Source organism: Alligator mississippiensis, chromosome 2 (genome assembly GCF_030867095.1).
Source record: "Alligator mississippiensis isolate rAllMis1 chromosome 2, rAllMis1, whole genome shotgun sequence".
Lineage (NCBI taxonomy): Eukaryota > Metazoa > Chordata > Crocodylia > Alligatoridae > Alligator > Alligator mississippiensis.
This window is the reverse complement of record NC_081825.1, coordinates 62,635,482-62,656,313: the sequence shown is the minus strand read 5'-3', so window position 1 is coordinate 62,656,313 and position 20,832 is coordinate 62,635,482. Positions and strand designations below refer to the sequence as shown.

Genomic DNA, 20,832 nt, shown 5'->3' with positions numbered 1-20,832 from the left:
ATCATTATGGACTGCTGTGGAGAATCTCTCTTTTAATAACTATCTAATATTTAATGATATTGTGTCTTGGAGATATATAATTGCAATAATTTAATCTGAAAGCATTAATGTAGAGCAGCAAGGCGGGGATTATTTCTTCTCATTCAAAACCTGTGCAGTCAGTAAGGCATGTTCTTATATCCGTGTATAAGAAGAGAAGTATAGTACAAACTGTATTCTTTTATTGTGCTTATATCAACCATCTATCTTTTAAAAACTATTCTGAGCTTTGAATCCAATATGTGTGTAAATCATCTGTGAATCACATAAAACCTAGAAACAAGCCATTTAAAATTTCTTTAAGTATTTCAACCCTGTATTTAATTTATTATATTTGCTTCTCTCTTTTAAATAAATGATGTGCTAAATATCATCATCCATTTTATTTATGTGTTCTTGACTTGTGAGTTATGTGGACATGCCTAACCTGTAGAACAAAATGGATGTATTCACTGCCAACGTATGAATTATTTTGTAATGTAGTATATGCACAGCCTATAAATTTTATACATTTATCATTTAAAAAGAAGCATTACAAATCTGAGGAATGAACCTTCTGAGTAGTTTCTGAAGTCTGTTGATGCCTGTGTTTCTGTCAGCGTTCATTTGTAAAGTCTCCTAATTCTTGACAGCACCAACCAGCAGCATAATCTTTTTTGAGATTCACAAAATAGACATTTCCCCATCTAGCTCATCTGTGCAATCTGATCCAGTGCCTAGAATAGTGGAGACTTCATCGGACTAAGGGACCTTGAAGAATCTCCCACAAGGATGTTGTAACCAGCACAGTATTAGGTATTATGGGTTGGGATTTCTAAATCACTCCTGTCCAAACTGTTCCACTTCGTGGAATAGCTAAGTATTTATTGGGCAATAAAGAATGAGAGATTCTATAATGTAGTCTTTAGACTGAAGATACTTGACTTCAGTTCCTGATGCAAAACTGAAACATTACATCATTGTATTTATTCTCCATTTCATGGCACTTTTAAATTTACATACACTGTATAACACACAAGCAGCAGTGAGGGGATGCAGAGATTCCTTATACAGACCTTCAAATGAGATCTGAAAGAAACATGCACCTTACAGGTTCAAAAACCATGCATGTACCTACTTTCAGCTTTGACAAATCAGGAAAAGCAAATATGGGAAAGATTCTTTGGGAAATCCTACAGAGGGTTGACCAGATAGAGCAATAAATTAGGATGCAGTAAAACTAGGTTCTACTGTTCTAATTACCCATGTGATCTTTAGCAAGTCACTTCACCACTCAATTTCCCCATCCTGAAAAAAAATTGCCTTCAAAATAAATTAGTATTGTGTTAAACATGTGCACACACACACGCACGCACACACACACACACACACACATCACAAATCAAAATACAGCTAAAACTGGATATTAAAGGAAACCTATATGAAATGCTACACTTTATAATGGGATAATTGTCACTGCTTTCAAAAGAAGTGTCCTACATTTGTTGTTATAACCTACTACTTTACTTTCCTTACTAGTAGTATAAACATAATGCTCTGTTTTGAACAGTGTACCTGTATTTTCATTCTGATAGGAGAATCACACCACTATATCATGAATCATTTATGAAAATTTTGACCAGCATATGAAGGAGTTTACTTGAAAATCCTTATCTCATATAAGCTGTTAGGGCTTCTATGTTTCTGATTAGATTCCGGTCTTTTGATAATGGCCTGGACTGATGTTGAGCTGATGACTGCAGCATTATGCAAACAGGTGCATTTCTCATTATATGAACCAATAACTTCCACACAGCTGTGAGGCTGGATGTAATTGAGAAGACAACTCAAATAAGAATGGATCTCTATGTCTAGAGTGCTATCCTGACAACCTCTTGCATTCCCATTTACGTGTGTGTGTGTGTTGGGGGTGGGGAGGGGGGGAGTGATCCAGGCCTAAATGAGGTATTTGAGTATTGAAAACCAACTGAAAAACCTGAGTACATTGTAGAAAGAACAGTTCACAAAAGGGCTGATAGGTCCCTTATGGATTGTCGTTAGTCATTAGTCACTATCATTTTCTGAGCGATACCTCTGCTTTCATTGAATAACTTGAAAGATGTTACATATGAGCAAAATTATAAGAAAGGAATTAAAAGAAGACAAGGGGTATATTTAGGAACAAGAGGAAGAGTATGAGGCATTGGGATTAACAATTTGTCCAAAAACTTTTTCATACATAACATGAGTGTACTTTTTCTTTAATCTCTGAAAAAAAATTAAGATTTTGAGTTCATTAGAATATTTAAACAGTCTTGTTGGTTATATGAAAGTGTATTTGCTTTTTAAAGATATTCAACAGTGAATGTTTGCAACAAGACTAAGCAAAAAATAAATAAAGCTTGGAAAAAAGCCTTTTCTACTAAATGTGTTTGGGTATATTTTTTTCTAATTGATCTGGGCAGAATAAAGTATTGTTTTGTCCTTTGTTCCTACTGTCAAAAGAGCCATGAATATTATTTAGAATAAAAGCTAAGAACCTTTCTGCATTGATATTTCAGCATCTCAGAATATGACTTTTCTAAACTCTTGTTTCCTTTTCACTAATAGCAATGAGGTGTATTGCACTTCTTATTATTAGTTTTAAAGTCCATGTTAATGTATAATAAAGGAATAATTATTACACAATGAAAGATTTATAATACAAAATAATCAACCAAGTCTACAAGAAATTGTGTCATCCAAAGCTTGAGCGTGTGTTTTGGGGATTCAAAGTAAATTATGGCTCATTTACAATTTCAGAAATCTTTTCTTAGGTGAAGTATTCTGTTTCTCGGAATTCTCACAGAATCCTCTCAATTCCAGGAGCTGATGCTGTAGAGGCCCAGTGTAAGCGATTTGAAGTGAGGGCAAATGAAGGTGGAAAGCTGCTGTTTTCTGCAGATGAAGATGAGATCATCATTGGAGCTGACAGACTCAAAGTAACAGGTAGAGTAACAATCAGGTTTCTAAAAAGTATTTGTTTATATCTTAACATTACCAATAACTTCATCCAATTAATCTGTCACTACTAGATTTTCTTGAATGCTCTCTTCCACTGAATCTGTATATGAGGAAAAATATCTCATGATTTGCAGTGAATTCTTGTCCTGTTCAAAACAATGTAGAACGAGCAACCAATAGGCCCCATATAATGTAACAAATGGAAGATATGTTGACTGTTGTATTGGCTTGTTGGGATCAAAGGTGAACTTAAAGTTTGTGTGACCAGCTGTTGTACAAATGACATGTTCAACAGAGGTTATTTTTGTCATAGTTATAAAGTATTGATGTTTGATTTATGTATGAGTTTGAAAAGTGTATTTGGGTAATGTCCCTTCATAAGCATAAAAGCTGCCATTTAAATGGCATACAAAACACTAGAATTCTTAGTTCCAAAATTATACCTTTTATTAGACCAACTGGAAAATGGCAAGAAAATTGTCCTTTTCTGCAAGCTTTCAGGATCAAAGTCCATTTGTCAGACTCTGGGAAAAGTGTATGGTACATTTAATAGTTCTTCTAGTCTCGAAATTTCATATCTAATTTTTGTATGGCTCATGAGTATGTTCTTGAAGTACCCCATCAGTTTTGCTTGAATTTGAAAAGAAAAAGCCTATTTCTGATTTGAATGTGTAAAATAATATAATAGGAAAATGCAAAATAATTTGCACCTGGATGGCTAATTATTCTGTTTTGAGGAACAGTGAACTATCAGCATTGGGGGGAAAGAATCTCTAAAGCAGTTTCATTCACTTTTCACAGAGCAAAACCTAAGGTAGAAACAGATATCACATTTGTGCCACCATAACATTTTTATGGCAGCACAAAAGCCAAGCAAACAGATTTCCATACCCTTTGTTGTGCCACAAATACTCAACATTTGTGGCTGCAGCATAGATTATATCAATTTAAGCTGCTTTATTGCAGCACATGTCCATTCAGTTTATGGTGAGAGGTTGTGACCAGCCTGGAGCTTCAGCTGCTCTGGGCAGAAGCTCCCAGGACTTGACGGGCCCCAGGAATTCCTGCAATGTCAGGCACCTCAAGTCTTGGGAGTCCCAGCTTAGAAACACACTGGAGATTCCCCAGGGTATGACTCTGAAAATAGGGAGCACATTATTCCACATGACAGGAACCCCGCGCAACGTGGAACCAACAGGGGACGTGTGTTTTGCTTGGTGAAACAGATCAGCTGTGCTAGGACACATCCTGCTAGACAGCTGATCTGCCTCAGTAGGACCTAGAGACCCTACTTGGTGTATGGATGCATTATTACACACTTGAAACTGCTGAAACATTGGCCTGAAAAGAGTTAGCTCAGCTACATTTGGTTTAGATAAACAGCTAATCTTTAATGACTTAACTCTCTCTCCCTCTCTCAATATAATTTTATCATTACATTTTAAAAAAGCAGGGGAAGGGAGAGAAGGGCATAAAGTGTGTTTGTTTTTGCTTACAGCTGTGTTGATGGACAGTGAAGATTTTTTTTTTTTCACTCCAGTTCATCCATTCCTATTTTATCTTTACTTCCTTGCATAGCCCATCCTCTCATCATCACACATGGCTACTTCATAATGAAAAGCTTTTTTGCTAGTAGGCAGTTAGCAGTGGTGCAGTGTCCAGTGAAATAGTATTAATTCCAGCTATTTACCAGAATAAGAAAAAAAATCAATTTCCTATCGATTCAGAGGAGTTCTTCACAACTTGAAGTTTTTAGGAGACTTTTATCATAATAATGGAGCAGAAACAGAGGAGAAGCAATGTAACATCAGAAGAAGAAAAGAGAGTCATCTTGGAGCCCCTGCTGGGACCCAGACTCCCAGACAGGTTGTTAAATATTTAAAGGTTCAATCTTAAACAAACAATCTGACACAGGAACTTTCACAGTAGCTATTAAAAGTTTATTAAAAAAATGTTTCACAAAGGACATAGAAGAGCTAGATGTGCTGTAGACATGATGACATTTCTCTGTTGAAAGACTTTGAAAAAAATAATGTAATGTTTAGCTGAACTTTACTTCAATTTACAGAGCCCAAGTTTCAAAGTGACTGAATATCTTTAGCATCCATTCATTTCAATTATACTGCTAACCATAATTGAGCCTATAATGCATATATTGGATATATATAGTTGCATATGTGAAAAAAAGTATTTTTCTCTGAAAGAAACTGTATGTATACATACACACATATACACAGTTTATTTCAGGGAAAAATATGATATGGCTAACACACATTCATGCATACACCCTCCAAAGCAGGAGGGAAGGTCAAAGCAAAAAACACATAAAAATCTGACTTAATGCTGCTTTGACACTTTATCAGAGTCTTGGGGTTTATTATATATATGGTCCTCTAGCAGTCATTCTTGCTCAAAAATATAAAAGGATGACATTGTATTTACTCAAAGCAGATTTTCTTAAGGCTTTGTTTTCCCACAATAAACTGGGGATGGAGGGTGAGGGGATAGTGCCAAACATTCAACCCAAAATTAATATTACATTTTAGGCATTTTTATTAAAAGAAAATTTGGAAACAAAGGGCCAGCTTTACAAGGGGACAGAGGTGCCACTTACAAAGGTACAGAGCGGGGCTGGAGCACTCTTTTTTTCTAGTTCAGTGATGAGGGAACTCACTTGGGATGTGGAAGTCACACATTTAGATCGCCCTCCTGTTTAATTCATAGCATGCATTTGAACATGAGTGTTCAGCTTCTAAGAACAGTGCCCAACCCCTTGGGCTATAAAACAGTCTGATCTTTATCTTTCATGTTGAAATAGCTCCACTTTGTACAAATAATGAAATATACTTTGGAGGAATAGTGAACAAGGGGAAAAAAAATAAGAACTGGTGGTTGGAGTATCCACTTGGCAGTAGGGATACTGGTCCAGCCCCTGCTTAGCTATCTACTTTTTTATGAGGAACAGATTTAGGAGGAGAGACTGCATGTGAGGACAGCGTGTGCTGCTCAAAACCAGAGCCTGGCTGGCTGGAACCACACTCCAAGTTCCAGCCAGGCTCCAAGTGGCAGAATGACCACAGCTGCAACCCCAGGAAGCCCCTCAAGACCCCAAGTAAGGCTGTTGGGGTGAGCCTCCCCTACCCCACCCACGGTAACTTGCTGCACACTAAACAGTTTGTGGCACAACTGTTCCTCAGGGACATCTAGTAGCAGCACAATGTGTTGTCCTTAGGGAACCAAACATCCATGCTCATGTGGACGCTGGGTGCATCCAGACATGCAGGCACATGCAGTTTGTGGCACCACAAATCTTTTTGTGGTTTTCAACCTTTTCGGGCCAGACTTGAGATACCCCTTCATAGCCTTGAGGACCCCTTGGAAAATGCCAGCTTTTAGTATTGACTCTCTTTTGACTGCTGGACAGATATTAGAGCTATTCTTTTGTTGCAAAGAACTCAAAAAGACCACAACAGGTCAGTGTGTTTCTAACACTATGGTTTCCTATGTGAAAACTCTGGTTTTCTCAGCTGTGGCACCTTAGTTGAGAATCACTAGCCCAAAATAATGAAGTGGTTAAGTATGTGGGAGGCCCAGCAGAAATTTGAACCTCCATTTCATACATCAAAGTTAAACAGCCTAACTTACATGGCCACTCTAGGGTGAATGAAATTCCTATCTGCCAGCCAGTTATCCCTACTATCCAGTCTAGAGGACCTTCAGACACTGATTTTGATACTATTTATGCAAGCCTTTACTCCTATGAATATTCCCATTCTTTTTAAAAGGAAATCACTCATGTGAGTGAAGTTAGACATATGTGTAAGTCTTTGTGTGGTCAGAGTCTAAGGGAATACTGTATAGATTTTGGTAAAGCTGTCTGCCATTATCTAAGCAATAATAAAGTTCTTTGATTTAACCTTATAAATTTTAAAAAATACTCAGTAACTCTCTTGCTTTAATTAAGAGCATTTGACTGCTAAACACCTGTGAAAATCTGCCCTAGGTATGTGGATGTATTATTTCTGAAAAGTATGTGGTAAATTTACCATGTAATCATAAGATTATTGGTTAAAATGAATGTATGAATACAATACATAAGGATGCAAATACTGGGGTGATAACTAAGCAAAATTTGTACTGGAATTTTGGAGGAAATCTTTTGACTTCTTGGGATCTAATGTGTCAGAGATGAATAGTAAATGCAGAGAACCAATCCTGTGGAATCCGGACTAGAAAGTGTTCAGGCACACCCTGTAGTGACTTTTTGGCATCTGTAACGTGTAAGTAATGCAGAAATTCTGCTTTGTTGTGATTCCTTGAGCAGATTTACTCTTGAGCTTCAGTTTGATTATTCTAACCCAGACTTTTTCTGAAAATGAGCCAAGTGTAGCACTGAACACAGAACTCTTAGTGGTCCTGTATACTAAAGATACTTTCTCATTCCCTTCAGGTCTTCCTTCCTTCTTTATACAATATAAGATATGGAATCCATTCCAATCAGAAAATCTTTTGAATGAGAACATGATGTCATTTGTATCTTTAGTTGAACTCATCTTTAAAAAGTACTTGTGTAAAAATATCCTTCATGTTTGGTAATGTTGGAATGATGTTATAGCCACCTTGCTCCAGGAAATCATAGTTTCATAGTGCTTAGGGTCAGAAGGGACCTAACCAGATCATCAGGTCCAACCCCCTGCCCTGGGAAATATATGAGAGGCAAGGATGTCTGTGGGTAAGATCTTTTATTGGACCAACTGCATGGTTGGGATAGACTTCGACAAACTTTCAAATGCAATACATTTTTATTTAGGTCTAAGGAAACATCAGGCACAAGGCGAAAGATTAAAACCAGTTTGGGCTATAAAACTGGAGAAGAGGGGCAAATGAGCAAATAACAGAAGAAAGGATAGCCTGATTAGGGGAAGACCAAAACCTTTCAAAAGGGAAGAGGGTTGTTATCACTTGTAGTATAAAGAATGATTATCTGGAGTCAATTAGATTAGATATGCCAGAAAGTCAAAGTTAGTGTTCATTTCAGTTCCTAACCAAGGACTATAAACATTATATAGAAGGTAAAATTTAGACAGGGGATTAATATTAATAAAATGAATTTCTTTGGGGAAAATACTTCCAAATTTGACATTTCTACTCTACCTGTTAAATCAATTATTTCAAAACTTAAAAGATCATTCTTCACTACTGCCTTCTGACTAACCATGCTAATTAGCTGAAATGTAGGACCTCATAAACAAGAATGCAACACAGATCAGAATTCAAAACTTTGTACTGTAAAGGAGCACCAAGGTCCTTTTTATGTTATTTTTAATCAGCTTATAAATAATAATATGATCTCCTATTATGTGAAGTTAGAAGTGTCAAATTAAATGGCTTTTCTAATAGAGTTGCACGCTTCTCCCCCAACACACACACACACACACACACACACACACAAAAATCTAAACTCCTAGACACTTGAAAAGGTAATGGAGTATAAACTGTAATGAGTTACATAAATTTTATTACTGACTGTAATCCAAGGCTGAATCTATTGAACTAAGTTACAAATATAAGAGAAGAACTGAAGAATTTTTATGAACTGTGTATATATCCAAAATATATCCACAGAAAAGGCTGAAATCCCACCGCAAGGCATTTAAACCTCAGCTTGTGAAAAAAGCACAGAATTTCATACAGCAAGGTGTTGCATTCTGACCAAAGACTGTACATTGCTTCTAAATTTTTCAACAACACTTGATGAGGCAGTGAGTCCCAGCGATCCAATTCTGATATCCAGCCAGGCAGCTTGGAGACCAGCATCGGACTGGTAAATCTGGTGTGGGGGAAGGGCTGAGGGGAGGGAGGGAAGGGGAGCAGGGGGGCAGATAGAGGCCCCCATGGTAGGGGAGGGAGTGGGGCTGGGGCAGGCACTGCTCAGCTGGGGCAGGACGCAGGGTGGAGTCATTAGTGACTCATTTGGGAGGTGCAGTAGGGGCACAGAGCTCCCACCACTGCATGCACCCCAGGAGGGCATGGGGGTGTGTGCCCTGGATCTGCACAAAGCAAAGACAGGCTGCTGCTTCAGGCTGGGGCCAGGATGGTGCCAGGCTCTTCCCGGCTGGGGTTGGGCCAAGCTGAGCTCAGGGTGGGTGGCAGCGGTGCTGAGAGGGGGGCTATGTGGGTACTATGGTGAATTTTGGGATGGCTGCAGCCCCCACCATAGCCCCCATCCCAGCACTGCAACTGCCTGCCTCGGCCAAAGCCCTGCCCAGACCCCACCAGGAATAGTTTGGCACAACACCTGCCCCAGCCCATGCTCGCCCCACGTGCAGATACAGGGGCACACACCCCCCATGCCCTCCTGGGGTGCATGCAGCGGTGGGAGCTGCCTCCCATTCCCACACCCTCCTCAATGAGCTGCAGCTCCATCTTGTACCCCACCCCAGCGGAGCAGTCCCTGCCCTTTCCCCACTCCCTCCCTCACTGTGGGGGCCTCTATCTTCCCCCCCCATGCCCCTTCCCTCCCCGCAGCCCTTCTCCCACACCAGACTTACCAGCCCGATGCTGGTCTCCAAGCTGCCCAGCTGCATATTGGAATTGGATCAGGCTGATAGGCTGATATGGCTCCTTAAAAAAAAGAAAAAAAAATCAGCCATTGGTATTGGCCCAAAAAAAATCGCTATCGGTGCACCCCTAATAAAAATGGGCAAGATTCTCTGGCCATGGAAATCATAGTAGGAAATAGTATCATTTCCTACTATCATTTCCTACTATCCACAGGATAGTAGGATTCCTATGATAGTAGGAAACTATTTTGGGTAGTTCAGATCCATTAGCAATGCGAAGGATGCTGTAGACCACATGTTAAAATGTGGATTTTTGATTTTAGGTTGTCTGGAGGTTGTGTTTTCTAGATGGATGAAACCAACATGGGTTCATTAGGACCAGGTCCTGTCAGACCAGGGGCGGGCAACTATTTTGGGTGGAGGGACACTTATTGAGTTTTGGCAAGCCATTGAGGACCGCAAAATTTTCTAAATTTTTTTAGGGGCCCCACGAGCTGGATAGAATGGCCTGGTGGGCCACATCTGGCCTGCGGGCTGCATTTTACCCACCCCTGTTTCAGACCAACTTGGTAGCATGGAGAGGGTCCAGAGGAGGGCTGCTTGCATGGTCAGGGGACAGCAGGGCAGGCCTTGTGAGGGGAGGCTATGGGACCTGAACCTGTTCAGCCTCCACAAGAGAAGATTGAGAGGGGATCTGGTAGCCATCTATAAACTTACCAGGGGGGACCAACGGGGAATGGGAGAGTCCCTGTTCCCTCAACCCCCAGCACTACCAGGAGTAACTAGGAATAATGGCCATAAGTATGATTAGGTTTAGGCTAGACATCAGGAAGTACTACTTCATAGTCAGGGCGGCTAGGATCTGGAACCATCTTCCAAGGGAAGTGGTGCTCGCTCTTACACTGGGGGTCTTCAAAAGGATCTAGATAATCACATAGTCGGGATCATTTGACCCCAGCATCCTTTCCTGCCCATTGCAGGGGGTTGGACTGGTACCTTCTGATCCTACCATCTATGAAACTATGAAACTATAATGAAACTATAATTAAAATGAATTTCATAGATCTCATAAGTCTGGAAAAGACCTCGAAGATCATCAAGTCTAACCCCCTGCCCCAGGGACAGGAAGTCAGCCATAATTAAAGGATCCCAGCAAGATAAGCATCCAAACATTTCTTGAATGAGTCCAGAGTAGGTGCCTGCACCACTTCTGGAGGTAGTCTATTCCAGGTCTTGGGGGCTCAGACAGTAGAGAATTTTTTTCTTATGTCCAGCCTAAAATGGTCTTGGAGGAGTTTGACCATTGGTCCTTGTTTTTCCTTGGGGTGCTCTGGTGAACAGATGTTCTTCCAGGTCCTGATGCTCACCCCTTATGTACTTATAAGCAGCCACCAGGGTCCCCCCTGAGCCTGTGCTTCTCCAGACTGAAGAGACCCATGGCTCTCAGCCTCTCTTCATAAGGCCTGTTCTCAGGCCCTCTAATCATGTGCATGGCTATCCTCTGGACTCTCTCAAGCTTCTTGACATCCTTCTTGAATTGTGGAGCCCAGAATTGGATGCGGTACTTCAGCTGTGGCCTGACCAAGGCTGAGTGCAGCAGGAGGATGACATCCTGAGAGTTACTTGATAAACATCTATGGATGCAAGCCAGAGTTTTCTTTCTTTACCAGGTGCAACATCACACAGGTGGCTCATGTTCATCTTGTGGTCAGTCATCACCCCCAAGTCTTTTTCAGCAGTGGTGCTAGCAAGTATAGCACTGCTGAGCCTATAAGTATGCTGAGGGTTCCCCACCCCCCGAGGTGTAGTACCTTGATGTTCAATACTGATAAATGCATCGGGTTTGTATCTGCCCACTTACTAAGTTTATCCAAGTCAGCCTGGATCACTAGCCTGTCCTCAGGTGTGGACGCCATGCCCCAAAGTTTAGTGTCATCGGTGAACTTAGCCAGTGCGCTTCTGACCAATGTCCACATCGTTGATGAAGATGTTAAAGAGAACCGGTCCAAAGACAGAGCCTTGGGGGATGTCAGTGGTCACAGAGCACCATAATGATTCGCTACCATCGACCACTACTGTCTGGGTCCAACCTCAGATCCAATTTCACAGCCAGACTGCGATGTAGCCAAGGCCACAGTTGGCCAATTTTTCTGTGAGGAGGTCATGGGACACCAGACCAAATGCTTTTTTAAAGTCCAGATATATGACATCAATCTATTCTCCCTTGTCCAGGTGATATGTCACCTGATTATAGATGGAGATTACGTTGGTCAGGCAAGACCTACCCATGACAAACCCGTGCTGACTTTCCTCAGGATGTTGCTCTCAGCCAGCTTATCCAGGAGGGTCTCCGTGATAATTTTCTCCAGAATCTTACCCGGGATTGAGGTCAAGATGATTGGCCTGTAATTCCTGGAATCTACTTTCCACCCTTTCTTGAAGATGGGTACCGCATTAAACTTCTTCCAGTCTTCAGGTACTTCAGCTGAGCTCCACGAGTTTTTTAATATTTTTTCCAATGGTTGGGCTATGACAACTGCCAGCTCCTTGAGTACTCCAGGGTGTAATCTTTCAGGACCAGCTGAGTTGAAGGTGTCCAGCCTCTCAAGATGATCCTTTGCTAAATCAACACCAATGCTGGGTATAAATACACCCTCACCCTGGCCGTCCTATGTCTTGCTAGGCAGGGTGGTCCCAATAGATCAATGAAGGACCAACGCGAAGCACCCATTAAGCAGATTGGCCTTTTCCTGGGGGTTGGTTATGAGCTGTCCTGGTTGGTTTAGCAGAAGTCCAATGTTACCCTTGCTTTTTTCTGGCTCCCTACATATCTGAAAAAGGACTTTTTGTTATCCTTGATATGTGAAGCCAGATGGAGCTCAGTAGCAGACTTGGCTTTTCTGATCTGCTCCCTGCAGGTACAGACCAGTGCTGAGTAATCATCCTTGGTCGTAATTCCAGCCTTCCATTCTTTATAAGTCTCTCTTGAGGCATAGGAGGTCCTCAAGTTCCCTGCTGAGCCAAGGGAGTTGCTGTGCCCTTTTGCTACCCTTCCTCCGAGATGAGATGGCCATCCCTTGTGCTGTCAGGATCGCTCCCTTGAGGAGCAACTACTCCTCTTCCAGTCAAGTCATGATCCCTTAGGGCCTCAACAACGAGGTTCCTAAGCTTGTCAAAGTCAGCTTTCCTGAAGCTGAGGACTTCTGTATTGCTGACTGACTTGCCAGCTTTGTGATAGATAGTAAAGATGATTAACTCATGGTCACTATCACCCAGTTTTCCATTGATTCTTAGGTCACTGGCTAGGTCATCCCCTTTGGCTAGTACCAGGTCCAGCAACACTTTACCTCTTGTTGGCCCATAGACTTCTTGGGACAGGTAGAGCTCATCCACACATGTGAAGCTTTGCAACTGATTGGATTTGGCCGAGTGTTCTTCCCATGAGATGTCTAGGTAGTTAAAGTCTCCCATGACAACCATGCACCGAGAGCATGCAGCCTCAGCCAGTTCCCTGGCAAATTCCTGGTCCAGCTCTTGTTTCTGTTTAGGAGGTCAGTAGTAGACTCCTATCATGATGTCCCATGCCACGTTCCCCACATGCCACATTCCCCATGTATTTTAACTCAGAGAGCCTCCAGTCATCTTTCCTGGGTACCAATGTCAATTTGCAAGGACGTGTAGCTGTCCTTGACATAGAAGGGGTGGGGGTGTAGTTCTCTTTCTGTATGATCTCACTTGTACAGGGTATAGCCATCTATACCTGTGGCCCAGTCATAGGTGGAGTCCCACCAGGTCTCCGTTACCCATATGAGGTTGTAGTCATTCTTGTTTAGCAGGAGGACCAGTTCCTCCTGTTTATTCCTCAAGCTCCTGGCAATGGTGTACAGGCAGGCAAGTGTCCCATTGCGGGCCTCTGCCTTCCCTACAGATCATTCTGGGGTAGGGTAGGGTAGGGTAGGGTAGGGTAGGGTAGGGTAGGGTAGGGGTGGGTTCCTTTAAGTGCCTTAGCCTGCTGGATTTACAAAGGTTACCCAGTGGGCTTGCAGTGGCGGTAATCCCCCAAACCCCTAGTGGGCTTATGTTAAAGCCCGGTCGAGCAGGTCAACCAGTCTGTCTGAGAAGAGCCTCCTCCCCAGCAGAGTGAGGTGGAGGCCATCTCTCCCCAGCAGACTGCTGTCTCTCTCACCAAAGAGTGGACTGTGATTGTTGAAGCTGAAGTTTTCATGATGATACCAGCGCCATAGTCTTTGGTCGGCTACCTCAACCCATCTCTCCCTCCTCAGGCCATGACCCACAACAAGGAGGAGCAAGGAAAAGACCACCTGTGCCCCTAACCCCCTAATCCCCGCTCCCAGAGTCCTGTAGTCTCTCATGACCTGGCTGGGATTGCTCCGAGCCATGTCTTTCATGCCCACATGGATAAGGAGCATAGGGTAGTGGTCAGGCCCCTGGGAAGCAGCAGATCTCCCAGGCTAGGTTACCTTTTTCTTTTTTTTTTATTTCTAGTCTAAAACTTGCTCCTGGTTATCCCCTGGTGTCGCAGGGCACCCCGGTGCCGCTGCTCCTAGAGAGGAGAGACTGCCAGGGAGAGAGAGAGCGAGCCCTGGCCGGACAGAATGAGCCCAGCTGAGGGTTGCCAGGGTAATGAGTGCAGCTGCGGGTTGCCGGAGCAACTAAGGGGAGCCAGCTGCCTGTAGGAGGCAGGGCTTGGCCCTTATAAAGCCCAGGGCTGACGCCAGGCTGGCAGTTCCCTGCCAGCAGCTGGAGAGGCAGGAGTTCCCTCAGCCAAGATATGGGGAAGAAGCCTGACTTGCAAGTATAGCTCATGATAGCCCTGGAGGCTTGAGCCATGATACTAAGTTATGGCCAGGCGGCTTGTAGTTATGTTATAGCCTAGAGGCTTGTGCTTTGAGTTTATGTTAGGCTCTGTTTATTAAACCGGAGGCTTGGGTGAGGCTGTAGGGGTTGGAGGAGGCCTCATAGGGACCCCATAGGGGTGGGGTGCCCCAGCGCCAGTGAGGGCGCAGTCTAGCACCAAGAGGGCGCATTGTTCTCATAGGTACCCCGGTGGTAGGGGGACCCCAGCGGCAGTGAAGGCGCCGCTTGCACACCGGTGAAGGCGTAACTGGCGGTGAGGAGCACAACCAGTGGGTTGCGGTCAGGGAACAGAGACCCTGGGTTGTGTGTGGGGTACGTAGACCCCAGCCCCAGAGCAGGGCAGCATTGAGAAGCCCAAGGTGGGCGCAGCGAGCCCCGGAGAGGGGGAGCGCCATAGTAGGAAGCCCGGGACAGGTGCAGCAGACGCCAGCAAGGGCGTCACTTGCGGGGTGCATAGACCCCAGCCCCAAGGAGGGGCGATTACTGAGGAGCCCGAGAGCGGCAATATTGAGGAAGCCCAGGACAGGAGTAGCAAGCCCTAGAGAGGGGGCAACATTGTTAGGAGGCCCAGTATGGGCGCGGTGGGCCTCGGGAGAATGGCTACTGCCTAGGCTAACCCCGGAGCAGGGGAGAGGGCTGCGGTTGCCCCCAGGGAAACGGGGTAGCAGCGCGGTGTGCCCTGAGAGAAGGGGAGAGCAGCGCGGTGGGCCAGAAAGGCCGGAGGCTCACTATAGAGTCCTAGAGTGGGCACAGAGAGGAGGAGCCCAGAGGCGGTGCTTCCATAGAGTGTATGTAGCAGGCCCGAGGGAGCGGGTGAGTTGATTAGTGACAAGACAATGTCCAGAAACATCTGCGAGGCTTGGGCTGTGGTATTAGGGGAGGTTGGAGCCGCAGAGCGCCCCCTGGCATCGGGACATTATAATGAGCAGCCTCCCGCTAATTAATTAATTAACATCAAGACGTGACAGGCAAGAAGACGGGCAGTTGCCACAGGAACAGCTGAGCAGGCCGCAACTTGGCTCGGAAGCGATGCCTGTTACACCTGGTTATTCCCTGGGGCACTTCGGTGAATAGTTGTTCACCTAGTCCCTGATGCTCAACCCTGATATATTTGTAAGCTGCCACCAAATCCCCCCAAAGTCTCTGCTTTTCTACGCTGAACGATCCCGTATCTGTCAGCCTTTCCTCATATGGCTTGCTCGTCTGGCTTCTAATCATACAAATGAATCCTCTCTGGACTCTCTCAAGCTTCTCCACATCTTTCTTGAAGTATGGCACCCAGAACTACTCCAGCTGCAGCCTCACCAGTACCGAGTAGAGCAGAAGAGTAACTTCTTTAGTTTTGCTTTAGATGCATCAGTTGATGCATGCCACCCTATTGTTTGCTTTGCTAACTGTAGCTTCATACTGGTGGCTCATTCATTTTATGGTCAATTATGACCCCCAGGTCCCTTTCAGATGTGGTGCTAGCTAGCATAGCACCACTGAACCTGTAAGTTTGTTGCAGATTTTTCCTCCCCAGATGGACCACTTTATACTTGTCAATGTTGAACAGCATCTGGTTCTGGTCCGCCATCTAACTAATCTGTCTAGGTCTGCCGGGATTGTCAGCCTACCCTGATGCATGGACACACTTCCCCACAGCTTAGTGTCATCAGTTAACTTTGCCAGTGTGCTTTTTACCCTACATCCAGATCATTGATGAAGATTTTGAAAAGCATTGGTCCGAGTATCAAACCTTGGGGGACCACACTGGCTACCTTCCACCAGGTCGATGCAGATCCATCCATTAGTATTCTATGGGTCCAACCCCACAGCCAGTTTCCCATCCATCTGGCAACTGAATTGTTGAGCCCATAGTCCCCTAGTTTTATCTTGAGAGCATCATGGGACACCAAGTCAAAGGCTTTCCTCAGGTCCAAGTATATCATATCAACCTCATTTTCCTTATCCAGGTGGTGAGTAACATGGCCATAGAAGGATATGAGGTTAGTCAGATATAGTTTCATAGTCGGTAGGGTCAGAAGGGACCTGAGCAGATCATCAAATCCGACCCCCTGCCATGGGCAGGAAGGAACGCTGGGGTCAAATGACTTCGGCTAGTTGTCTGTCTAGCCTCCTTTTCAAAACTCCCAGGGTGGGAGTGAGCACCACTTCCCTTGGAAGTTGGTTCCAGATCCTAGCCACCCTGACTGTGAAGTAGTGCCTCCTGATATCTAGCCTGAATCTACTCCCATTAACTTATGGCCATTATTCCTTATTACTCCCAGTAGTGCTTGGGGGAACAGGGACTCTCCCATTGCCTGCTGGTCCCCCTTGGCCAGTTTATAGATGGCCACCAGATCCCCTCTCAGCCTCTCTTGTGGAGGCTGAACAGGTTCAGGTCCCATAGCCTCCCCTCATAGGGCCTGCCTTGCTGCCTCCTGATCACGCGAGTGGCCCTCCTCTGGACCCTCTCAATACTGTCCACATCCCTCCTGAAGTGCAGTGCCCAGAACTAGACACAGTTCTCCAACTGCAGCCTAACCAATGTCGCATAGAAGCAGGGCATCACCTCCCTGGGCCTGCTCATGATGCATCTGTGGATGCATGACAAGTTGTCAGTTAGCCTTCCTGACTGCATCCTCACGTTGTTGGCCCATGTTCATCTTGGAGTCAATAATAAGTCCAAGAAAGAAGTTCCCCAGCCTGTAGGTATGCTGCTGGTTCTTCCTCCCCAGGTGCAGTACCTTGCACTTGGCAGTATTGAAACCCATCCTATTCTCATCCGCCCACCCCAGTAACCTGCCCAGATCTAATAGCAGCCTATCCCCCTCTTCTAGTGTGCCGTCTTCTCCCCACAGCTTAGTGTCATCCATGAATTTGAACAAGGTGCTTTTCATCCCCTTGTCCAAGTCACTGATGAAGATGTTGAACAGTGCAGGCCCAAGGACCGAGCCCTGGGGAACCCCACTGCCCACACCCCTCCAGGTCAAAAATGACCTGTCCACCACCAGTCTCTGGGTGCAGCCCTCCAGCCAATTTGTGACCCATCTGACTGTGTAGGCATCAACACCACAGTTGCCTAAATTTTAATGAGAATGGGGTGAGAGACAGTGTCAAAGGCCTTCCTAAAGTCCAGAATGACTATGTCCACTGCGATACCTGCATCTAAGGATTTTGTGATCTGGTTGTAGAAGGCCACCAGGTTGGTCTGACATGACCTGCCGCTAATGAACCCATGTTGGTTGCCCCTAAGCATAATCTCCCCTGCTAGTCCCTCGCAGATGTACACCTGGATAATTTTCCTCAAAGAGCTTCCCCAGGACTGAGGTAAGACTAATGGGCCTATAGTTTTTTGGGTCCTCCTTTGTCACTTTTTTGAAAACGGGGACCACATTGGCCCTTTTCCTGTCCTCTGGCACCTCACCATAGCACCATGAGTGCTCATAAAGTCATGCCAGGGGTCCCACAATGACCTCTGCTAATTCCTTCAGCACTCTGGGGTGGACATCATCAGGACCTGCTGATTTGAACATATCTAGTACCACCAGAAGTTCCCTGACTAGGTCCTCACTGACCCTGGGCCTCACTGTGCCTCGTTGGGGATCCCAGTGGGGGAGAGGACCTGGTCCCTGCTCAGAAAAATGGAGGCAAATAAATTGTTAAAGAGATTAGCTTTGTCATTTGGGGTGACCACCAGATTTCCTAGCGTGTCCTGCAGAGGCCCCACATTATCTGATACCTTCTTTTTATCCCCTACATATTTAAAAAAGGATTTCTTGTTATCCTTGAACCAGGTTGCTAGTCCCAGTTCCATCTCCACCTTAGCCTTCCTAAGAGCCCCCGCTACACTCTTGAGCCAAGGAGGTATAATCCTCCCTGGTGATGGCCCCTCCCTTCCATTGGGTGTACGCCTCCTTTTTAGCTTGAGACATTCCTGGATGCTTTTGGTGAGCCATGGGGGCTTTTCAGTACTCTTGTCCTGTTTGATCCATGTTGGGATTGTCACCCTTTGGGCTTGGAGGATCATCTCCTTGACCTGCTGTCACGGAGCAAGATCCTCAGGGGTGGCTGTGATGCCCCTGGTGGCTCTGTGAACATGGGTGCCCTCTTATCTCACCTGCCATGTCTTTGGAAAAATAACTTGGGAGGCTGCCCATGAGCCTTTGCTTAGGTTCAGTGAACCAGGACTTACTCAAGCTTTCTGATCTGTAGGCCCTTTGCCAGGCCTCTCTTCAGGATGGTGCTACATGAGACACCTCTGGCCTTACAGGCCAATTGCATGGCTCCAACCACTCCTTTACCATGCCCCATGCCTTGTGGGTGTTACATTGCTTTTATACTCTGTTGGGGCCTTGGCCTACTTGGACTCCACCCATTTGATATAGCTAGGCCTTCTAGCCTAGACCCTTTGTGTTGGGCCCGGCTTTGAGGCACTAGCCCACAAACTCCTTTTATTACTGGTCCCCTGGCCCTTGAAGCTCATGCCCCTGTAGCACTGGGCTCTCTGCAGCCCCAGAGACTGCATCCCTCTGGTGCTGGGGCTCTACACAATCATGTGCCCCCAATGAGGCTTCCTCCTCCCCAGTAACCTCAGCTTAATCCACTGGAGCAAACAATAACACAAACTTCAGCCCCTGGGCTACAACATGACATTAATAATAAAGGCAGCACTCTGCCTCTTTAAGAGAGCCAACTCCCCTCCCGCCCTTAGAATACTAGCCCCTTCTATCTCTGGGCACCTTGTGAGCCCCTAGCGTCTTACTGTGTTTGGAGGTAGCAAAGCAGGCAGTCAGATGCATGGGGCTGCTCTCTTGTGCAGGAGCTCCTTCTCCTAGTAGTGGCCAAAGAGAGAATGACCCCTGGCCCACCTCAGACCTGAGCTTATATGTGCCCTGGGCTCTGACTCCCTCCTGTCAGATGACTGCCTGCAGGGTGCCAGCTAATTATCTTGTTAGTCTGTTACTCAGGCAAGCTGCAGCTGTGGGGATCTCTGTAGCCTGCCAGGCTCCTTTGCTAAGCTGTTTCTGCTCTTAAATGTGCACTCACCCCTAGGTGCCCTGACATACCTACCCATGACAAAACCATGTGGGCTTTCATTCAGAATTTTGCCTTCTACTAGTTTATTGCATGTGGAAACTTTGAGAAATTTTTCAAGGATTTTTCCTGGGATTAAGGTCAGAGTCCGCTCTCCTCCCCTTCTTGAAGATGGGCACAATGTTGGCCCTCTTCCAGTCTTCTGGGTTCTCTACTGAGTGCCATAAATTCTCAAAGAGGTTAAACAGTGGTCCTGCAAAGACTTTGGCTAGTTTGTTCAGCATTCTCGGATGGAGTTCATCTGGTCCTGCTGACTTACAGATATCCAGAGTCTACAGCTGTTCTATCACCAGCTGTGCATTGACTTTTGGTAGGTGATCATCCCTACTGTGATTATTCTGTGTCATATTTGCATTCAGCAGGCTGGTGGAATACAGATGTGAAGTACTCATTCAAGAGTTGTTTTCTCCTTGGTGTCAGTGATCAGATGTCCAGATGCATTGATCAGTGGTCCCACTTTTCCACTGGTTTTCCTCCTGTTACCTATGTACCTACAGAAGGACTTCTTATTGTCCTTTATTTCAGTTACTAACCTGAATTTGGTCACCTTTGCTTTTCTAATCTGTCCCCTACAGGTGTGGGCCATTTTATGTAGTTCTTGGGCCCTGTTCCTAGATTCTATCATTGGTAAGCCTCCCTTTTCTTTTTCAAAAGATCTGCAACTTCCCTTATTGAGCCAAGATGGCCTCTGGGCCCCTGTGCAGGTATGGACAACTTCTGTGCATGGAGGATTGTGTCCTTGAGGAACAACGACTCTTCAGACACACTCTTTCCCTGTGGTCCATGATGCTGTAGGGAATTACTCACTGAATTCCTTAGCTTATTGAAGTCAGCTTTTTTAAAGTTAAGAATTTTTACCTTACTGACAGATTTCCAATCCCTATGATGGACAGTGAAAGTAATAGTGTTGTGGTCACTGTTGCCTAGGTTACCCTCTATTGTCAAATCACTCACCAGGTTGTCCCCCTTTGCCAAAACTAAATCTAGGAGCACATTTTCTCTGGTTGGCCCATATACCTCCTGAGACAGGTAGAGCTCATCAATTCAAGTCAGGAATCTATGTGACTAGTCAAATCTGGCCGAGTGTTGTTCCTAGGAGATTTCTGGGTAGTTAAAGTTGCCCATAATGACCATAGCCCATGCTCTCACAGCCTCTTCCAGTTCTCTGGGGAATTCCAAATCTAGCTCCTCATCTTGATTTGGAGGTCTGTAATATATTCCTATAGTTAGGTCCCTTTCACCACGTTCTGCCCCATATCTTGACCCAGAGGGTGTCAAGTCACCCTTTCAC

General features: G+C 45.0%; 1 protein-coding gene across 1 annotated transcript in view; it reads left to right on the top strand.

Moving 5' to 3' along the window:
- Nucleotides 1–20,832, top strand: part of SGCZ (sarcoglycan zeta) — a 779,950-nt gene that overhangs the window by 659,607 nt on the left and 99,511 nt on the right. The window contains exon 9 of the mRNA XM_059721776.1: nt 2,884–3,006. Within this exon, the coding sequence (XP_059577759.1) occupies nt 2,884–3,006 (123 nt within the window). The remainder of the gene's footprint in view (nt 1–2,883; nt 3,007–20,832) is intronic.